At 42.7% G+C, this 23,212-nt stretch overlaps 2 protein-coding genes across 5 annotated transcripts in view; both read left to right on the top strand.

The window, feature by feature from the left end:
- The window catches only part of LOC144584976 (uncharacterized), a 178,045-nt gene extending 155,757 nt beyond the window's left edge, over positions 1–22,288 (top strand). For all 4 annotated transcript variants that reach the window (XM_078382369.1, XM_078382371.1, XM_078382370.1 and 1 more), the window contains exon 3: positions 335–22,288. In XM_078382369.1, the coding sequence (XP_078238495.1) occupies positions 595–2,703 (2,109 nt within the window). In that variant the 5' untranslated portion in view covers positions 335–594 and the 3' untranslated portion in view covers positions 2,704–22,288. The remainder of the gene's footprint in view (positions 1–334) is intronic.
- Positions 1–23,212, top strand: part of LOC144584981 (uncharacterized) — a 464,602-nt gene that overhangs the window by 155,788 nt on the left and 285,602 nt on the right.

Raw genomic sequence — 23,212 nt, 5'->3', positions numbered from 1 at the left:
AGTTGACTGTCCCAGCTCACCGGTGGGATGTGGAGATGTTATGTGCTGCATCAGTGATTCTGCACCATTGAATTTTGTCGGTGTTGCCCAAATGAATTCAGGCCTATCTTTAGAAAAGAGTGCTCTCAGGTCTCGCTAAACATGCCCAATCCCTTCAGACTTTCTCTATAGGCTTTCAGTTCATACTGAAATGTTTTCAATCTGCTTGCAGAGCGTCTGCTTTGTAATCAGCACAATTTTTTGCCTGAGATTTCAGGCTGACAGGTCTGTAGTTCCCTGGTTCCACTTTTTGAAGATAGGACTCCTCTTTCATCTCTTTTTCTCTCTCCATTAGGTGATGAAGAGGACAACTGGAGTTCTATGTAGTGAGTCACTCTTTCAGTGGAAAAAAATCCAAGTATGAAGCATGAAAAAACTTCTACAAACTGAAAAAAGGGAAAAGGGAGGAGGAGAAGCCAGAAAACAGGAGGAAAAAAAATAAATCTACAGATTTTGCTGCTGATGAAGATGCACTTCTGATCACCTGAAAAAATCAACAGGGAAAAGGAAAGAGAAAAGGTTCTCTGGGCAGATAAAGATTCAAGGGTGCCTCAGATGACAATAGACGTGACACAGTCCACCCACAGGAGAAACGAAGTCAATGCATATAAGAAGGAAAGAGCATCAAAATGCACAGTGACTATTTCACATGAAAACCCTCTGAGAGGTGAGAGACCATACCAATGCCTACAATGTTCAAAGAGCTTCAGTAACAGCACTCACCTGAGTACACATCAAAGAACTCACACTGGGGAGAAACCATATAAATGCATGGAATGTGGAAAGAGTTTCAGTCAAGGAGCTCACCTGAGTTCACATCAAAGAACTCACACTGGAGAGAAACCATATAAATGTATGGAATGTGGAAAGAACTTCAATCAGAAGGGTAACCTTCGTTCCCATCAAAGAACTCACACTGGGGAGATATATAAATGCATGGAATGTGGAAAGACCTTCAGTCAGAGTGGTGCCCTGATTTTACATAAAATAACCCACACTGGAGACAAACCATATAAATGCATGGAATGTGGAAAGAGCTTTGGTAACAGCACTTCCCTGCGTCTACATCAAAGAACTCACACGGGGGACAAGCCATATAAATGCATGGAATGTGGAAAGCGCTTCAATCAGAAGGGTAACCTTCGTTCCCATCAAAGAACTCACACTGGGGAGATATATAAATGCATGGAATGTGGAAAGACCTTCAGTCAGAGTGGTGCCCTGATTTTACATCAAATAACCCACACTGGAGACAAACCATATAAATGCATGGAATGTGGAAAGAGCTTTGGTAACAGCAGTTCCCTGCATCTACATCAAAGAACTCACACAGGGGAGAAGCCATATAAATGCATGGAATGTGGAAAGAGCTTCAGTTGCAGCAATTCCCTCCGTCTACATCAAAGAACTAACACAGGGAAGAAGCCATATAAATGCATGGAATGTGGAAAGAGCTTCAGTTACAGCAGTTCCCTGCATCTACATCAAAGAACTCACACAGGGGAGAAGCCATATAAATGCATGGAATGTGGAAAGAACTTCAGTCGCAGCAGTCATCTTAGTTCCCATCAAAGAACTCACACCGTGGAGATATCATATAAATGCATGGAATGTGGAAAGAGCTTCAGTCACAGTGGTGCCCTGATTTTACATCAAATAACCCATACTGGAGACAAACCATATAAATGCATGGAATGTGGAAAGAGCTTTATTAACAGCAGTTCCCTGCGTGTACATCTAAGAACTCACACAGGGGAGAAACCATATAAATGCATGGAATGTGGAAAGAGCTTTATTAACAGCAGTTCCCTGCGTCTACATCTAAGAACTCACACTGGGGAGAAACCATATAAATGCATAGAATGTGGAAATAGCTTCAGTCAAAGCAGTCACCTGAGTTCACATCAACGAACTCACACTGGGGAGAAGCCATATAAATGCATGGAATGTGGGAAGAGCTTCAGTTGCAGCAGTTCCCTGCATCTACATCAAAGAACTCACACAGGGGACAAGCCATATAAATGCATGGAATGTGGAAAGAGCTTCAGTTGCAGCAGTTCCCTGCATCTACATCAAAGAACTCACACAGGGGAGAAGCCATATAAATGCATGGAATGTGGAAAGAGCTTCAGTTGCAGCAGTTCCCTGCATCTACATCAAAGAACTCACACAGGGGAGAAGCCATATAAATGCATGGAATGTGGAAAGAGCTTCAGTTGCAGCAGTTCCCTGCATCTACATCAAAGAACTCACACAGGGGAGAAGCCATATAAATGCATGGAATGTGGAAAGAACTTCAGTCGCAGCAGTCACCTTAGTTCCCATCAAAGAACTCACATCGGGGAGATATCATATAAATGCATGGAATGTGGAAAGAGCTTCAGTCACAGTGGTGCCCTGATTTTACATCAAATAACCCACACTGGAAACAAACCATATAAATGCATGGAATGTGGAAAGAGCTTCAGTCGCAGCAGTAACCTGAATTCACATCAAAGAACTCACACGGGGGAGAAACCATATAAATGCATGGAATGTGGAAGGAGCTTCAATCTGAACAGTTCCCTCATTTCCTATCAAAGAACTCATACAGGGGAGAAACAATATAAATGCATGGAATATGGAAAGAGTTTCAGTCATAACCATAGAGTTAGTTTACATTAGAGAACTCACAGTGGACTCACTCTGATGAGAAATCATATAAATGGATGCAGTGTAGAAAAGGTCATTTTTAAATAGTCTTATTGATAAAAAAATGTATTTAGAACAAGCAGTTGGGACTTCTTTATCCTAGAATGCTGTTTTATCTTCAGAATAAGAAGAAACTATTTCAGCAATCAGGAAATTACTGAAATTAACCATGATGTTGAAAAAAAACAACTTAACTGGAAGTTTATGTTGCTGCAATTGAAGAAGATGGGAGTAGGAACTTTTCTAAAAGGAATTAAAGCAATATATACTAAATAAAAGGCCAAAATCAAAGTCAACAGCCAAATAACAGAAGATATCTAAATTGAACAAGGCACAAGACAGGTTTGCCCCATTTCTCCGTTGCCCTTTATTCTAACATTAAAGATTTTGAATAGACAAATACAGTAAGAGGAAATACTGGAATTAGAGACCCTAGAATCGGGAGAAGAGTTTAAGCTACAACCATATGCTGATCATTTAGTATTTATAATAGAAAATCCCATGGATAGTATGGAAGAATTAATTATTGGGAAATATAGAAGAATCTGGAGCCTTCTTATATCTTAAAATAAACTACGAAAATACGAAATTCTTGACCAAAAACCTGAATAAATAAGACTTTGAAAAATTGATAATAACCGTTAGTATCAATTTCAACATTCAGCAAAAGCTATTTCCAAACCACATAATTGTGGTACATCGGTTACACTGGGTCAACAGTTAGTAGCATTGTTTACTTAACTTCCTGTTTTCAACTTTGTCTGGAACATTTCTGCTGAACCAGGCATCTGTGTCTAAGTTCACATCCTCTTTCTGTGTTAGTCAAGCAATATCCTAAAATAATTTTTGCAACAGCAGCTGCGACCATAAGCAGTTTTGCTTAGCCCTTTGTTAGTCATAAACCCTTATTGATTATCAGTAAAATTTGTTCATTACTGGGCCTCTCCTTTTCCATAACAATCCAGCCCCAAACACTTGAACAAATTTTACTCTCTTGGAATCTCCTCATAATTGCAGGAGACCTTATCCATTTCCATTGACGCATAATCACTAGAAACATCTGGCTCCTCCACAGGTGGATTTTCAACCAATGCGGTAGTTCTTACCAATCTAATAGTAATCATACCTTGTTTTCCCCAGGGTGAGGGAATGGCTTTCGGAAAACACTTGGTTAAGAACTGTAGGCCACAACACACAATTAGGCTGATCACTATAAATCCTAATACGGCCACAAACAATGATTTTAGCCACCCAAATGACAACCACCCAGTAAGCCAATCCCACCATGCAGGATTTGCGTCTTCCTTGATGTTCTTTACAATCTCCCTAAGACCAGCTACTTGATGGTGAATTGACTTACTGTTGTCGGTCAGATTAAAACAACATAGGTTATGAAAGCTCTCACAGCCTCGTCCATCCTTAAGCATCAGATAATCGAGAGCAGCTCTGTTGTCAAGTATAGCTCCCCGCAACTGTTGCTGCTCTTGGTTTAAAAGACTAATAGCTGTAGAGGTTTCATTGATAGATTTGACTAACGCACATGCCAAAGCTGATACCTGCTTTGCGTTATACACAGCCAAAGCTGGAACACCTACTAAAGATACTCCTAAGGACAAGAATTCTGCATCACTAAAATGTGTACATGACTATTACAATCTGGGCTCAAGTCGTGGGGGTCTCTCTTTATTCTAGGTTTTTTCCCAGAATATCCTAATGACAATTCCTCCTTTCTTGGTAAATTAAGTACCAAACGACTTAAACAACAAAGAGTGTCACTTAAATTTGCTGGAATGTAATTGAACGTTTGCTGCCCACATGTGAAAAACCAACCAGGGGGCAGAATCACATGAGCCCAATTGTATGAGATGTTTACTGGCTGGGAACAATTCCATGTGGCCCTCGGGGTCTTCACACATCTATTTGAAAAACAACCGACCACTCTAGCACAGGTTGTGCTTTCACCAGCTGCCACTATGGGTGTGTGTAAAAAGAAAGCATCAGCCAGCAGTCGCCTGGTGATGTATCCCCATTGATGTGAGTTAGTATACTTTACAATGGATTCGTCAAACCATTGGCCTGAATCTGTGTGATTTGCAATACTTTGGGGCTCCTTACAAACTGGAATAAGGCAAGTTCCCAACATCCCATGTACGGTATCATCAGGACCTAGACAAAAGTCTGAAACTTTTGCAATTTTTGCTAATTTTACCCACAGGTTTTCTTTCATTCTAGCCTGTATGTCATTAAATTCTCCTCTAATCACACCTTCAGTCCCATCCCAACAGCTTAAGAACAGAATCCACAACACCAATATTTTTATTCCTCTGCCCCTGACCCACTTCTGCCCCTCCTTTTTATTTTCATCTTGAGTGGCTCCTGTGGATCGGGGATCTGGCAAACCCATGGCTCTTCTTTGGTTCCGCTGTTCAGGATCACGGCCTGCTTTGTTCGGGTGTGATGAGTCCAACCGGCTTCTTTTGTCCGGACTGCTGTCTCGGTGGTCAGCAAGACTAGATACGGTCCTTCCCACTTAGCCTCCAACGGACTGTGGTTCCACCTCTTCACATACACGTATTGTCCGGGTTGAAAGGGATGCACGGCAGCCTCCAGTGGTATGGTATGGTGCTGTATTCCTTGGATCCTGTTAGACGACAACACAGAAGACAGGGCCAGAACATATCTTTTCAGAGCAGCTTCACCCAACTCATGCACTGCTCCTGTGAACTTTCCCCTCCCAAGAACATTATGTCCATACAGCATTTCAAAGGGTGATAGACCTATGTCAGTTCGGGGTTTTATTCTCATGGAGAAAAGGGCTATAGGAAGAACTTTAGTCTAAGGCAGACGATGTTCCACCACAAATTTTCGCAAAGTTTGCTTTAAGAAAGCATTTACTCTCTCTACCCTTCCACTAGACTGAGGATGCCAAGGTGTATGAAGTTCCCATTCTATACCTAATGCCTCTGCCACCTTTTGCACCACATTACCGGTAAAGTGACTTCCGCAATCTGAATCCAGGGTGTTAGGTAATCCGAAGCGAGGCAAAACCACCTCTAGCAACACCTTAGCTACTGCCGAGGCTGTGGCCTTCACTACAGGTACAGCTTCCACCCATCCAGTAAGGTGATCCACTAAGACAAGACAGTATTTGAATCTTCCCACTCGTGGCATTTCAATGAAATCCAACTGTACTCCAGCGAAAGGCCTAGTCACCAACTCTCGGCCTCCCTTCTCTACCTTTCGTCTTCCTGATTTGTTCACCTTCTGACATATCTCACAACTCTGAGTTATTCCTTTAGCAATTGTCCACACACTTCTGGTTAAGTAATCCTTTAAGAAAGCATTCACCAGTGCCTCAGTACCCCAATGCCCTCCCGAATGTAACGCTTGCATTATGCAATTTGCTGCAGACTTAGGAACCCATTCCCTCCCATCTGGGTTAATCCATGTGCCTGATTCCTCTTTGACTCCATTTGCACTCATCCATTCTAATTCGTTTTGTGTAAACACCCATTTTTCCTTTGGATTTACTCCATATTGGGGAATTCGAGCCACAGCAATTTGAACTAGAGGTCCACTAATTGCTCCTTCCTTGGCAGCTTTATCGGCTGCTCGGTTCCCTGTTGCTTCTTTAGCGTTCCCCTTTTGATGTGCTGAAATATGTACTATAGCCAGAGTGCAAGGTTTGAAAAGAGCTTCAAGAGTTTCTTCAATGATCCTCTCATGAGCTATTGTCTTTCCCCTGAAATTTAATAATCCCCGCTCCTTCCAAATCTTTCCAAAGGCATGAGCTATTCCCCAGGCATACCGAGAGTCAGTGTAGATAGTCAAATCCAAATTTTCTCCCAGTTCCAAAGCTCTTTTCAATGCCCACACCTCAGCTGTTTGTGCTGAAATCGATGGAGGGAGTTGTCCCTGTTCCACCACTTCCCCAGACTCAGTTACAATTCCATACCTGCTTTTCTGTTCCCCATTTACTACTTTGGAGGAACCATCGATGAACCATTCAATAGCCTCTGGGTTCTCCAATGGTTCCTCCCGTAAATCAATCCTCCATTTTGTCTGAAAATTCACTATTTGCCTACAATCATGGTCAGGCGATTCTACTTTGTATCCCTCTAATGGTTGGAGGCCTCTTCCCGGCTCTACTTCATCTACCACTATCAGTAGGTCATTTCCCTCTATCAATAATGCTTCAGCTTGCATGAGCCTTTGATTGCTCATCCATCTGCTTGTCAGTATGGTTCTAATTTGATGGGGAGAGTGTACCTCCAAAGCATACAAAGGAAACAAATTGCAAGCCACCTTCACCATAGTAGCTACTGCTTCGCAAGCTTGTACACATGTCGGCCATGTCTCTATTACCGGATCCATGGTTCTAGACAAATAGGCTACAGGCTGCATTGTCCCTGCTCTTTTCTGTGCTGCCACAGCCGCTGCAAACATTCCCTGATTCGAGACAAACAGATGTATAGGTTTCTGTATATCCGGCAGGCCCAAAGCTGGGGCCTCTGTTAGCCTCTTCTTTATCTCCTCAAAGGTTCAGTTGCCCTCTTTGTTCCAAATTAGGGGATCTGGTTCCGTTTGCCCTAACATCTTTACCAGCGGACTAACCAATTTTGACATTTCAGGGATCCAAGCACGACAGAATCCTACCATGCCCAAAAACCCTCGCAATTGTCTCTTTGTTCTTGGTTTTGGCGTTTCCATCAATGCTTGGATCCTATGTTCCCCTAAACATTTCTTTCCACTAGTTAGTATATGTCCTAGGTATTTCACTGTTTTCTCAACAAATTGAACCTTCTTCTTACTAACCCTCAACCCTTTATCCCCTAGGAAATTTAACAATCTGATTGAATCCTTTCTGACCTCTTTTCCCAGCCTCCCACTCAGCAGGAGGTCATCCACGTATTGAATGAGATGACAGCCATGTTCCGGCTGCCATTCCAAAAGGATTTGAGCAAGAATTTCCCCAAAAATAGTCGGACTTTCGACATAACCTTGTGGTAACACACACCACTGGAACCTGGTCATTTGTCCAGTTTCTGGGTGTGGCCATTGGAATGCAAATACTTCACCACTAGACTTTGCTATTGGGACAGTGAAAAATGCCGATTTCAAATCAATCACGGTATACTATTCATGTTCACCTGGTATCCCGTTCATGATAGTATAGGGGTCTGGAACGACTGGGGCTCTAGGTTTCACAATTGTATTTATTTTCCTTAAATCCTGTACCATCCTGTAACTCCCATCTGGCTTCTTGACCGGCAAGATCGGAGTACAGTATGATGAATTAGAAATTTCAATGAGCCCATCATCTAACAGCTCTTTTATTACTGGCTTCAACCCTTCCTCAGCTTCCTTTGATACAGGGTACTGCCTTTGCTGTACCACTTTAGTTGATTTCAACTCTATTTCTACTGGTTTGATATTCAAAAGTCCTGGATTCCCAGGACAGGCCCAAACTTTAGGATCAATTTGCATTTCATCTTCTTCTCTCAACATAGCTACTGTTACAAGACACCTTTGTTCCCGGCAAGTTATTTGCAAACCCAATTTTCCCATTATGTCTCTACCTAACAGATTCGTTCCTGCCCCAGGCACCCACAGAAAATCATGCCATTCTCCTGGTCCCACCTCGCCCGCTATTCTGACTGTAAGGGGTTGCAGTACCGGAACTTCCTCTGATTGTCCAGTTGCTCCTAAAATTTTCACCCTTCCTTTTGTGAATTGCCAATCAGGATTCTTCCAACACAATGTAGAGCGTGTAGCTCCAGTATCTACTAGAAATGTTATTTTCTCCTTTTCTGGACCCATTAATAAATTTATCAAGGGCTCTTTAAATGTGGGTCCTTGATGTAACAGCCCCTGACACCCCTAGTCTGAATCCTCCTCTAGCTGCATCACCTGTTGATACAATTCTCTTCCCTCCGTTCTTCTTCTATCTCTTTGCCTTCTTTGTTCCTTAACCTCATTCCTTCTCTTTTCTGCCCCATCTTGCTCCCCTTCTTTATTTTGGGGATTCTCTGGGCATTCCCGCTTCCAGTGTCCTTTTTTCTTACAGAAAGCGCAAACATCAGGGGGCAGGGGCGGACCCCTACGTTCACCCCCTTTGTATCCTCCTCTGCTCCTATTTTGCCATCCTCCTGTCTTTTTCACAAACTCATTCTCCCTTTGTACTTCCTTTGCTGCCTGCGCCAACATTTTGACTTGTTTCCTAGTTTGCTCTTCCTCCCTCATAGCAATAACTTTCCTAGCTTTCTTTACTAGATCTTCCAGGGACACATCTGCCAAATATTCTATCTTCTATAGCTTTTTCTTTACATCCGGAGCTGCACCCTGGATGAATTGCAATTTTAAGGTATTCTGGTTTTCCTCTTTCTCTGGGTCTAGCCCTGTATATTGTTTCGTCCATTTCTTCAGCTTCTCTAAATATTCATCTGCTCCTTCGTCCTTTCTTTGGTGCTTGAAGGCTTTGTCTACATTAAGGGGGATTGGAGCGAAGCTCGCTAGTCCTTTAAGGATATATTTCCGAAATATCTTTGCATCATTAATATCTGTTTCGGGGTCAAATTTAACTTCTTCCGGAGCAAGAGGTAGTACTTTCTCTGCTTGGTCAGCCCTCACATTCCCTTCGGCTACATACAATTCTCTCCCCCTCTTGACTGCCCCTAAGAATCTCTCATGTCCTACAACATGTTTTAAAATTGAACTTAATTCAGCCGGTGTATAGACAGAGATTCCTAAGTAGGCATTTAATGCTTCAACAAATGCTATAGGTCCGTCCTCCCATTTAGGCATATTCAACATAAAGGCTCTCAGTTCTGAAGCCGTGAGGGGTTGTTCCACAAACCCATACACCCCCGTCGCTATAGGAACCTGTCTCAGGGGCATGATAGCAGTTTCGTCTACTTCTTCTCCTTTATTCTTAAAAGTTCTCCCATCCCCATATCTCTCATTTCCCTCCTGTATTTCTTCCAACTCTTTCCTCCTTACTCCAGTAGATTTCTTCACCCTCTTCACCTCTGACCTTTCTTTAGAAGTGCCCTCTAGGCACCCGGCAGGACGTTCTCGCTCCTGCTCTTTTCTTTTTAGTTTTTCATCTCTTTCATTTAATGCTCTCTGGCCCTCGGGAGTGGTTGCCCATTTGAGCCAGTCATATTGAGAATATGGAGGAAGATTATCCAGGACATCCCACTGTGGGGCCGTAGGAAGCTCCTCTAGCTCCCCTTTCGGAACGCTTGTCCCACTGACAGCGTCCGATCCTATTTTAGCAAGCCGTAGTCCCTATGACTCCAGCCCGCAATGTCCTGATCCTGAAAACTTCTTCCATATCTGCCAATAGGGCCATTGTCCTTGAGTGGTATCAGGATTATTGATAAGATATGTCCTCATATAGTAGCAAATCTCATTCTCGCAGCTTCCTATTGTCGGCCACTTCTGATACGGAATGTCCAGCAATTCAAATCGAGGCCAAACGGATGTACAAAGATCCACCATTTCACTCAATTTTGTGTGGGGTGCTTTAAATTCATCCCACCTATCCATTAACCTACCCAAAGGGGTACTTTTTGGAACCGATACCTCCACATTAGTTGCCTCTACCTCATAGCAAAATTCAAGCTTAAACTGAAGAGAGTAGGAAAAACCACTAGGCTCCTCAGGTATAATGTAAACCAAATCCCTTATGAATACACAGTGGAAGTAAAGAACAGATTTAAGGAACTCGATTTGGTGGACAGAGTGCCTGAAGAACTTTGGATAGAGGCTCGTAACATTGTACAGGAGGCAGCAACAAAAACCATCCCAAAGAAAAGGAAATGCAAGAAAGCAAAGTGGCTGTCCAATGAGGCTTTACAAATAGCAGAGAAGAGAAGGGAAACAAAATGCAAGGGAGATAGGGAAAGTTACAGAAAATTAAATGCAGACTTCCAAAGAATAGCAAGGAGAGAAAAGAGGGCCTTATTAAATGAACAATGCAAAGAAATAGAGGAAAATAACAGAAAAGGAAAAGCCAGAGATCTGTTCAGGAAAATTGGAGATATTAGAGGAACATTTCGTACAAAGATGAACATGATAAAGGACAAAAATGGGAGGGACCTAACAGAAGCAGAAGACATCAAGAAGAGGTGGCAAGAATACACAGAGGAATTATACAGTGGGGTCTTGACTTGAGAACTTAATCCGTATTGGAAGGCGGTTCTCAAGTCAAAAAGTTCTCAGGTCAAATCTGCATATCCCATAGGAATGCATTGAAAACCATTTGATCCGTATCTGCTCTTTTCCATCCATAGAAACTAATGGGAAGCTGCTATTCTGCCTTCGACCACTAGAGGGGGATATTTTGTTTCTCTTTTTTCTTAGGTCAAGAAAGGTTCAGGGAAGGCAGGGAAAATACAGTCCAGGCAGTACCAGGCAGTCTGAAGACTCCCAATCCACTCTCTAAACGCTGGGAGGAGTGAGGAAGCAGACAGGCACCCTTTTCACTGGCCAACAGTTAACTGAAAGTTCACATTTTGCACTTTCCCTGCCTCCCACGTGGTTTTTTTCAGTTCTTAACTCAAATCTAAGTATAACACATAAGACATAAGACATAAGAAATTTATTTGTCATTGCGCTCACAAGTGGGTGCAACGAAATGAGTATGTAAGTCAAGTCAATATTTTCCTATGAGAGTGGTTCTTAAGTCAAAATGTTCTTAACTCGAGCCGTTCTTAAGTCAAGACCCCACTGTATCAGAAAGAGTTGGACATCCCGGACAACCCAGACAATGTAGTTGCTGACCTTGAGCCAGACATCCTGGAGAGTGAAGTCAAGTGGGCCTTAGAAAGCCTGGCGAACAATAAGGCCAGTGTAGGTGATGACATTCCAGTTGAACTATTTAAAATCTTAAAAGATGATGCTCTTAAGGTGCTACATTCAATATGCCAGCAAGTTTGGAAAACGCAACAGTGGCCAGAGGATTGGAAAAGATCAGTCTACATCCCAATCCCAAAGAAAGGCAGTGCTAAAGAATGCTCCAACTACCGTACAATTCCACTGATTTCAAACGCTAGCAAGGTTATGCTCAAAATCCTCCAAGATAGGCTTCAGCAATATGTGGACCGAGAACTCCCAGAAGTACAAGTGGGATTCCGACAAGGCAGAGGAACTAGAGACCAAATTGCCAACATGTGCTGGATTATGGAGAAAGCCAGAGAGTTCCGGAAAAATATCTACTTCTGCTTCATTGACTATGCAAAAGCCTTTGACTGTGTGGATCACAGCAAACTATGGCAAGTCCTTAAAGAAATGGGAGTGCCTGACCACCTTATCTATCTCCTGAGAAACCTATATGTAGGACAGGAAGCAACAGTTAGAACTGGATATGGAACAACTGATTGGTTCAAACTTGGGAAAGGAGTACGACAAGGCTGTATATTGTCCCCCAGCTTATTTAACTTATATGCAGAATACATTATGCGGAAGGCTGGACTGGAGGAATCCCAAACCGGAATTAAGATTGCTGGAAGAAATATCAACAATCTCAGATATGCAGATGATACCACTCTCCTGGCAGAAAGTGAGGAGGAATTAAAGAACCTTGTAATGAGGGTGAAAGAGGAGAGTGCAAAAAACGGCCTGAAAATCAACATCAAAAAACTAAGATCATGGCCACTGGCCCCATCACATCCTGGCAAATAGAAGGGGAAGATATGGAGGCAGTGACAGATTTTACTTTCTTGGGCTCCATGATCACTGCAGATGGAGACAGCAGCCCCAAAATTAAAAGACGCCTGCTTCTGGGGAGGAAAGCGATGACAAACCTTGACAGCATCTTAAAAAGCAGAGACATCACCTTGCCAACAAAAGTCCGAATAGTCAAAGCTATGGTTTTTCCTGTAGTGATGTATGGATGTGAGAGCTGGACCATAAAGAAAGCAGACTGCCGAAGAATTGATGCCTTTGAATTATGGTGCTGGAGGAGGCTCTTGAGAGTCCCCTGGACTGCAAGGAGAACAAACCTATCAATTCTAAAGGAAATCAACCCTGAGTGCTCACTGGAAGGACAGATCCTGAAGCTGAGGCTCCAGTAACTTTGGCCATCTGATGAGAAGAGAAGACTCCTTGGAAAAGACCTTGATGTTAGAAAAGTGTGACGGCAAGAGGAGAAGGGGACGACCGAGGATGAGATGGCTGGACAGTGTCTGCGAAGCAACCAACATGAAATTGACAGATCTCCGGGAGGCAGTGGAAGATAGGAGGGCCTGGCGTGCTCTGGTCCATGGGGTCACGAAGAGTCGGACATGGCTAAACGACTAAAAAACAACAACAACAACAACCTTAGGAGAGGGATGTCTCCCTTTTGACTCCTTCCTATCCTTAATAATGCTAGCACTGTTCCCCATGGTACCACGTCTAACCTAAACTATCAAGGCGGCTTTCGCAACAATCATGCACATACGCTGCGGTTAGAGGTATCTGCCCTGAGAATCGGAGCGCTGATTCCGTACCTACATGGGTTATAGCGGCCGGTGGGCCTTGCAGTGCGGACGTGTCACCACTCTCTGATACCAGAAACAGAGGAACCCTGGGCTACCCCGGGAACAATAAAGGGATCACAAACACTCACATCCAAGCCGCTCACTCCCCACACCAACCAACCCAGAAATTTAATACTCACCAATTTAGTTGTCCGGCTGGCCGATGAAAGCTTGTTCCTGCATTCACCTCAGGTGGTCCGTCTGAGATCCCCTTGCGGTGGGAGTAGGCCCAGAAATGTCTCCTGGCAGTTGAAATCAACCAGGCGCCCCCAGGACACAGGCGTCCGAACCCACTACCACCCACAAGTGAGAAACTCTTATCCCACTTCTGACACCAGAAAATTGTTACAAGTAAAATTTCTAAGAGCAAATAAAACTCTTAGACAAGTTCTGGGGTAAAAGCAGGAAGCAGCTTTATTTATATTTCACTGCAGCAGTGGGGAAGTTCAAGTTGGAAATCCCCCCCAAGAACTTCTGAATAAATGAGGTAGCAGCATTGATTTATATACCAAAATAATCTCCCTGCCCCAATGACCAGTTGGCCAATGGGTTCACAATCTAACTAATTAATATCCCTTATTTCCACCCCTTTCCCACCCAAATCAAAGCCCTCCCTCTTGATCATCCAGCCTCCTTTTTATTATTTCTCATAATAACTGTTAGTATCAATTTCAACATTCAGCAAAAGCTATTTCCAAACCACATAATTGTGGTACATCGGTTACACTGGGTCAACAGTTAGTAGCATTGTTTACTTAACTTCCTGTTTTCAACTTTGTCTAGAACATTTCTGCTGAACCAGGCATCTGTGTCTAAGTTCACATCCTCTTTCTGTGTTAGTCAAGCAATATCCTAAAATAATTTTTGCAACAGCAGCTGCGACCATAAGCAGTTTTGCTTAGCCCTTTGTTAGTCATAAACCTTTATTGATTATCAGTAAAATTTGTTCATTACTGGGCCTCTCCTTTTCCATAACAACCTCCTTTTCTCATGAGAACTGCAGATGTTGTTGACATTCTTTTATCGATGTTATGACTTCTTGTCTTCGCCTTTGCCTTCGCCTAGCTTGGCCTTGGCTACGCTATCTACACAATAACATTCCTAGCTAACTGTAAAGAAAACAACTTCTCCAAGCTTCTAGAAAAATGACACAGGCTGATATGATTTCCTTTCTACATCATTCCATGACTACAAATCCCATTTAGAAATTACATTTTAGCTTCAATAACCTAGATCATGACAGCCTGATCTCGAAATTTGCATGGAAGGCCAAAAATCAAAGAATAAAACTTACAACTGCAAGATTTAAAAGAGAAAGGTGGTTTAGGACTGCTGAATAGGTATTATATTACAAGGCATGTGCCATGGTCTGGATAAAAGAATGGATAACATTAGGAAATCAAAAACTGCTGAAATTGGAAGGCCATGATTTAAAATTGGGTTGGCATGCATATGTGTGGTATGGAAAATTCAAAGAACAGACATATTGCTCAGAACACATTGTGAGGAAAGGATTAAGTCCGGTATGGCAAAATTTTCAAATGGAAACTTATAAGAAAGTCCCAATATGGGTGGCACCAATAGAGGCATTTATATTGAAAGTACTGAATCGGAAAGGAGTTTTACTCACATATAAAGATTAAGCTATGAAAGATAAACAAGATCTCGAGAAACTGGGTCTAGCAACAGATTGGTGCTCAGTGCTGAAACTAGAATTAAGCTATAAAAAGGACAAAAACATGGGCTTTCTGAGGGGAAAGTTCAGGTGGCTGAATTAATGGATTTACACAAAAGAAAATAATCCAAAAAATGTATACAGTGGTGCCTTGCATAGCGATGTTAATTTGTGCCAAAAAATTGCTGCTAAGCGATAACATCGCTATGCGATATTAAAAAGCCAAATAGAAATGCATTGAAACCCCTTCAATGGGGTTAAAACTCACCTTTAAGCGAAGATCCTCCATAGCGCCGCCATTTTCTGTGCTTCTAAAGCAAGGAATCCGTGCCTGAAAACAGTGGGCAGCCATTTTTTTACCCGGTGGCCATTTTGATACCACCAATCAGCTGTGTGAAAATGGGCACTTTGCGATGATTGCTTCCCTGCGATCATCGCAAAGTGAAAATAGCCCATAGGGACCATTGTAAAGCGATCGCTTTTGCAATCGCAAAAAAAAAAATCGCAAAGCAATTTCGCTGTAAAACCAAGTGATCACTATGCGAGGCACCACTGTACATATCTATCAGAGTATGATCTAGAGGATGAGAGATTGAAGGAGGGCATGAAAAATGGCCACAAAACTTTGGCTATAATATTGATATTGCTGAATGGACAAAAATGTAGAAAGATAACTATAAGATGATTAAACCAGTTAATCTTAGAGAAAACATCCTTAAAATGTTGCACAGATGGCATTTTACTCCAGTAAGATTGGCACAAATGTAAGAAGGGATTAGTAATGTTTGTTGGAAATGTAAAAAAAATAATGCGGGGACTTATTATCATGTATGGTGGTCATGCAAAAAAGCAAAATAAAAATGGTTGCAGGTTTGGGAAAATTAAGTTTTAAATCTGAAATTTTGAATATAATGCCAGAAATTATTGGTAAGGAAATAAAATATTGTCTCTTGTATATATTTACTGCAGCTAGGTTACTCTGGGCACAAAAATGGAAGAACAGAGAAATATCAACGGTGGACGAGCTCTTAACGAAGCTACTGGGTATTGCAGAACTAGACATGCTTTTAGAGTTGCTACGGGATCAGCCGAGACACTTTGTAAAGGAAAGCTGGAAAGCTTATATATAATTGGGCCTAGGAAAAGACAGGAACTTTGGGGAAGAAACAGTTTATGGTGAATCAGTGTTCACTACAATCTTTTGATGATATTTAGATGACCAGGCAATGGCGAAATCTCTGATCTATAGGTGCAATATGGATGTTTACTTTTGATGTTTTTATGTTATTGGTGTGGTTTTTTGTCAGGTTTTAGTTTTTTGTTTTGTATGTATGACTAATGATGATGATGATGATAAAAAAAAGAAAAACTTAACCAGAAATCAAGCCCAGACCTAAAAATGGACTATTTAAAATGTGTCGTGATTTAGATTGGAAAATCCAGTGTTGGAATTGATAATGAGGAAACGAAAGGATGCCTGCGATGGACACCCGGGATGGCCAGAGTAGAAGAGGCCACTGTTCGGGCCAGATGGTGACTTTGGCCAGATTGGCCTTTGAGGGGAATTGTGCCAGTCCACGGTCATTAGAATAGAATAGAATAGAATAGAATAGAGTGTTTCTATTCTATTCATGATCATTTTCTCCAGTAAATAGCCCGCATTGCAGAACAGCTCTGAGGTTGACTGGTGGTTCTTGGATTATTTGAGATTAATTGGTTGTGACCTTCATTGAACCTTTGAAGGTTGGGCCACTTCTATCAACAGTGGCATGTTAGAATCGAGGCATCCTGGCAGGACAAATCTGTGCCCAGGTGGCCGAGGGATCCTTACCAGAAGATACTTCGTTTCCAGAAATCTCCAGAACTCTTTGTCCTTGTGGAGACCTCTCTAGCCTGGATCCAGAAGATCTCGCTCCCCATCCTGCACAGGCTGCCACCTTCTTCTGTGATCTGCTTTTCCACTGACCAGGGTCACTCTAAAAGTAAAATGAAAGCAGGAATAATAAATAGCACTGAAAATTTTTAAATGGTTTACTTCCAAGGAAAGGGCAGCATTAAAAGCATTAGAGCATTAGTTAAAGTACATATATTACCAACATTTTTATTTTTATTTCAAAACATACCATTACAACCTGAAATTTAAAAAATAAAATTATGGCCAAAAAAACAAACCCTGGAAAAGTTTATCGGGGAGAAAGGGGGGGAAACTAAAATTCTTAAGCAGTGTCAAATATGGTCAAAGCATGAAGGGAGGGCTAGGGAGTATTATGAAGCCTTTCAAATTACTTAAGCACTAAAGTTTATACAGACAGATGAAATCCCAGATTGGGTTGAAATAGAAAGAGATAAGGATATTGGTGTAGTTAACACTTATATTTACACAATAGAACTAATTAGAAAGAAGGAGCAAGTACAAATCCTTATACTTGTGAGACATTAAAAATGTGTAAATACATGAGATTATTTGCTCCGCCTATAATTCCCTCTATGCCTTATGTTGGATTATCCGAAATTTAAATCAAGAGATGATGTAGCGGTCCGGCCGCCATACAGGTGTGGAAGAATCACACAGTATGCAAAAATTAGGGTTGATTGGGTTCCGGAGCGATATGGTCAGCCGTGGTGTATTATGGCTTGAGGGAAAAGAGAGTTTTTCCGCTCGCCCGTAGCCCTTTTTTTATTTCTCCCATAATGCAATTCAGAGGTTACACAGCCAATCACAATAAAGTACGTGGACTTACATAACGTATCTTACATAACATATCTTACTGCACATGTAAATGGTTATACAACATTACCATATATGGGTAAAGAACATAAGATTCCTATCTTGCTGGTGTACGTAACTGCTTCGCTTAAGCACAATGGCGTACTCCCACATCTCCGTTTTTATTTTAGTTTGTTTAGAAGCCATTGCCAATTAAATACTCGTACATATTCTGAGTCCAATGAATTATGACAAAGGCATGAAGAACTAAGAAACGGTTTTTTATCTGGAGTAGGGGGTTCAGTATTAAGCACATGGTAACGGATTTGATATAATTGCTACAGGGCTAAGGAGGAGGTAGGAGTAGCACGAGCAAGGCAATTACAAAATGTGTGAATCAAGCTTGGAATACACTGTATGCAGCAACAACTCAATACGAGAACACAAACAACAATAACGAAGTACATAAGTAATTGTCGGAGCCATCCAAAACCGAATGATGGTAGCCATGACTAAAAGAAGGCCCAAAAGGAAAAACCTGACACCGAATTGAATTGAGTAATGTGATGTTCCATGTCAGAAAGTGTTTAAGAAATATCAAGAATGATCAGGAACATAGATGTAACAAGCATCACCAATCAAGACACAAACACCACTTTTACTAGCTAAGATAAAATCGAGAGCTTATCAGTTTTGTAAGGTTACAGTGCGAAGTTCTTTTTTTAAGTTTAACATTAACAAATTTAAAGGCACGTATTGTGTCATTAAACATAACTTCTATAAAGTTTGAAAGTTGTAAAAGGTTATTATAGTTTCACTCTCCCCCCCCCTTAGCAGGAGAGAGTAAAAAGTGTTAAATGAGAACGTGGGTTTGATGACAGTAGACGTCCATGCAGGTAGGGGTACACTAATAAAAGATCCATCAGAAAAGGAATTACTGGGTAAATGAACACATATATAACAGTTAATAACCGAAACTTTTGCAATCTCTTTCATGAAATAATTGTCCCTCCATGAGGGTGAGTAACAGGAAACACTAATAACAACTACGAAACAGAGTACTATTATTTCATCTCGGATCACCATTGCCTGATGCAGGACAGCAATCCAACAAGGTGTTCCGTCCACTTCTACTGTTGCGTATCCGCGTCCCCACGTAATGAGCTGGGCGGGACCGTGCCACTGAGGGTCCGGCAGGATACGGTAGGGGACCAAAGGACGTGGAAGCTGCTCCTGTGTTCTAAAATGAACCTCAACAGGAGTCAGATTCCTATTATGAGGATTAAAAGATGCTTAAGAGCATATAATACTTTAGCAACACAAAAAAGTATATCGGCGACAGGAACATGTTTGCTATCCAACTGTTTAGAAAGCAAAGATTTGAAAGTTAAATGAGCACGTTCTACTATAGCTTGACCAGTAGAATTAAAGGGAATCCCATGAGTAAGCTTAATTCCCCAGTCTTTACAGAATGTTAAAAAGGCAGATGAAACATATGCAGGTCCATTGTCAGTTTTGAGGGAAAGTGGTCATCCCATAACGGTGAAACAATGGATGGTATGTTGTATCACATGACGAATAGTTTCTCCTTTAAGTGGAGTGGCCCAAATAAAACCAGAGAAGGTGTCCACAGTGAAATGGACCTTAGAAAAGGGAGTAAGCAATGGAGCATGGGTAACATCCATCTGCCAAATTTCATTAGGACCAGTTCCGCGTGGATTGACAGAATCAAAAGGAAGATTTAGGGGAGAGGTAGCACAGGAAGAACAGGTAGAGACAATATCACGTGCTTGAGACATAGGAATGGCGAATTGCTTGTGAAGGGTCTTAGCTGATTGATGAAAAAATGAGTGAGAAAGGAGAGGGTCATCAAATAGAGAAAAAACGACAGATACAGGGCAATGGAGAAGCGAGTCAGCCATTGCATTACCTTCAGCCAGAACACCAGGGAGTCCAGAGTGAGAATGTATATGAGTGACAAAGACAGAGGCAGTGCGAGCATGGAGAAGGGCCTGCAGAGAGTCAAAGAGATTATAAAGTTCTCGGTCCATAGTAGGAGTTAAGTAAGAGTGAGGAAGATGACGCAAAAGATGATAAACATATTGAGTATCAACAACAAGATTAAACGGCTTTATGCAGAAGGTGTTAAAAGCAAGAATAACAGCAGTTAGTTCAGAACGTTGAGCAGAGGAGCAAGAAGTAGTGTAGCGAGACTGCCATTTGCCTTCTTGATCTTTCCAAGTAACGACCTCGCGGAATCGGACAATCTGCAAAAAAGGAACTAAGAGTATAAGAGACATAAGAAAGAAAGGTAAGCCGTCTATCCTTAGTAGGATTGGCAAGCACAGCACCAGAGAAGCCTGCGAAAGCCACCTGAAAAGGAACAGAGGTTTGTAAGAGTCTTTCTGCTTCTCACAAGGAGAAAGGTAAGTAAAGTGACACGGTGTGTCCCAGTAAGTTGAAGAACACAGGAGCGAGCCTTGGCAAGTAGGTCTGAAGTCACTTCAATCAAGCTGTAGATCTTCGGTGGAGTGTGTGGAAGATGAAGCCATTCTACTATATAGGCTTGACTCTGACCGGGAGAGTAGATAATTCCTGTTGGTAATGCTGTAGGAGATGAAGGCGGAAAAATAGCACAGGCAACACGCCAGTGTGTCTCTCATCTGGAGAGTGAAACCCCTGGGATTTTACGGGGCCTGGGGCTGGCCCCCTCTTGCCCGAGCCTCTTTGTTTTCCACTTGATGTTTGGTGGCAGTCATGAGCTGACTAACAAAGTCTGAATATGATTCAGTGGCTCCCTGTTGAATATGGGCAAAGCCAAGGGATCCGCCACCCTTGCGGGGGCTGGGAATCTTCGACCAAGCTTTCTGAATAAGTTGTGCAATTTGCTGAATTGCCACATCTGTTAGAGTGAGTTGCTGAGTGACCATCGCAAAATTACCAGTGCCATTAAGCTGACCCTCAGTGATAAGCCATACGGCGGCAATATTTGATTGTGCATTTCGGGCAGCCTGCCCTTCTGCTAAAAACTTGAATTCATCAAGGACAATGGGAGCCTGAGCAGGGGGTCGGGCAGACCTAACAAGCAATTTCCAGTCACCAGGTGTCAAGCTTAAGGCAGCTATGTTAGCGAGCAGTGCCTTAACGAAATAACAGTGAGGACCATAATCTCGAACAGCCTGCATAAAGTCTTTCACCAACTTCAATTGAAGTGGGGAGTAGCGATCTGGAGTATTTATTTATTTATTTATTTATTTATTTATTTATTTATTTATTTATTTATATCCCGCCTATCTGATCAGTAGACCACTCTAGGCGGCTTACAACAAGGATAAAACAGTAACTAAGGCAACTTATATAAAAACACATTCAACAATTAGATCGAACACAAGGGGAAAAAAGAGGAATCAGAAATTGGCTGGGGGAAGGAAGGCCTGCCGGAACATCAATGTTTTTAGTTGTTTTTTGAAAATACCCAGCGAGGGAGCCGCACGAATATCAGGAGGAAGGTTGTTCCAGAGGCGAGGAGCCACCACCGAGAAGGCCCGATTTCTTGTCTTTTCCTTCCGGGCCTCCCTCGGCGTTAGGCTCCTCAGCCTCACCTCCTGGCTCGCGCGAGTGATACGGGTAGATCTTGGTGGCAGAAGGCGTTCCACCAAATATCGAGGCTCTAAACCGTTTAGGGCTTTGTATGTGAGCATCAACACTTTGAAGTCGATGCGGAATCGGATGGGCAGCCAGTGCAAAGCGGCCAGAGTGGGTGAGATGTGTTGGAATTTCTTCACCCCACTAAGGAGTCTGGCCGCCGCGTTCTGCACCATCTGAAGTTTCTGCAGCAACCTCAAAGGCAGCCCCACGTAGAGCGCATTACAGTAGTCTAATCTTGAGATTATGAGCACATGCACCAAAGTGGTGAGCACCCCAACATCAAGATAGGGCCGCAGCTGGGCTACCCACCTGAGATGGTAAAAGGCGGTTCGGACCACCAACGTCACCTGGGATTCCATAGTGAGCGCTGGGTCGAGATGGATCCCCAAGCTGCGGACCCCATCCTTGGCAGGGAGGGTCACCCCCCAAAGGAGAGGGAGTTTCCTGTGATGAAGTGTATTTTTCTAATTAGAGATGGGTTATGTAGTCATGTCTTAACCATAGAGGAATCCATTTTGACTCTGACACAGGCTAAGTTACTAGTAGTTATTTTCAGCTTTTCTTATCGCTGCAGCTGGAGAGGAAAACACGGCAGAGTCAAAATATCTCTAACCTGAATGATAAACAATTCTTTGGTGTTGGTGGGAAAGTAAGGCGTGCCCTATGCTAATTCTTGCCTTCGTGATTGGTTGAATATGTCAGGAGGGGGCAGGTTGGAGAAATTTACAAGAGGTTGGAAAAAGTAACTCGGGGAGGGAGAAGAGAGTTTTGGGATTCTGAAAACATGGCGTTGCGTTTTTTTGATCCAAGCGAAGGAACCTAATTCAACAATATGGACTGCGTAAGAATATCGTTTGTTTACCTTAGTTTATAGTTTAGATTTTGTTTTGTTTACTAGTTAATTTTTATAGAAGGTGCTGAACCGTTATGCTGTTGCTTAGAAATGAAACTGTAGAGAAATGTTTTCTTTGTTCACTTAAATAAACTTATGTTGTTTAATAATTGGCCTTTCTAGTCCTTTGAACAGAACAGTTTCCCTATAGATAATTAATTTGGCTTACGTGACCAAAATTGAGTCATTAAACAGTAAAGATGCGGTATTAAGTGGTTTCTTTTTAATAAAATCGAAACAGACTTTAAATGCAGGCTGCCAAGAGTTCATGTCCCGGGAACTGTGTTGACTCAAGCAGATAACTCCGAACGGGGGTGAAGGGAGCCTGGATTTTCCTGTTTCGTGGTTTTTGATCTCATTTATGGGACCAAGCCCCCGACTGCGGGGGCGCCCACCCTTAGTACCTCCGTCTTGTCCGGGTTCAGCCTCAGCCCGTTCTCCTGCATCCATTGCAGTACGGTCCCCAGGCAGCGCTGAAGGGACAGAATGGCATCACCTGCGGTCGGTGGAAAGGAGATGTAGAGCTGGGTATCATCAGTGTACTGATGACACCGGGCTCCACACCCCCTGATGACCCCACCCAGAGGCCTCATATAGATGTTAAACAGCATTGGGGAGATGATCGACCCCTGTGGGACGCCACAATTGAGATTCCACGGGGCTGAGATGCTCTCCCCAAGCTGCGCTCTCTGGGGGCGGTCCTCCAAGAAGGAGCGGAGCCAGGCGATGCAAGGCCCCCTATTCCCAGCTCGGAGAGCCTCCCCAGGAGGATACCATGATCGATGGTATCAAAGGCCGCTGAAATGTCAAGGAGGACCAGCAGGGACACTTTGCCCCTGTCAGACTCCCTCAATAGGTCATCACACAGGGCGACCAATGCCATTTCTGTACCGTGGCGCAGCCTGAAGCCCGACTGAAATGGATCAGGGCATCTGTTTCATCCAGGTGCGCCTGGAGCTGGTCAGCCACCACCCTCTCCACCACCTTACTTAGGAAAGAAATGTTGGCGACGGGCCTATAGTTGCCAATCTCGT

The sequence above is a fragment of the Pogona vitticeps genome, chromosome W (assembly GCF_051106095.1).
Source record: "Pogona vitticeps strain Pit_001003342236 chromosome W, PviZW2.1, whole genome shotgun sequence".
NCBI lineage: Eukaryota > Metazoa > Chordata > Lepidosauria > Squamata > Agamidae > Pogona > Pogona vitticeps.
Note: the sequence above shows the minus strand (reverse complement) of the source record. Positions and strands in the feature narration are given on the sequence as shown.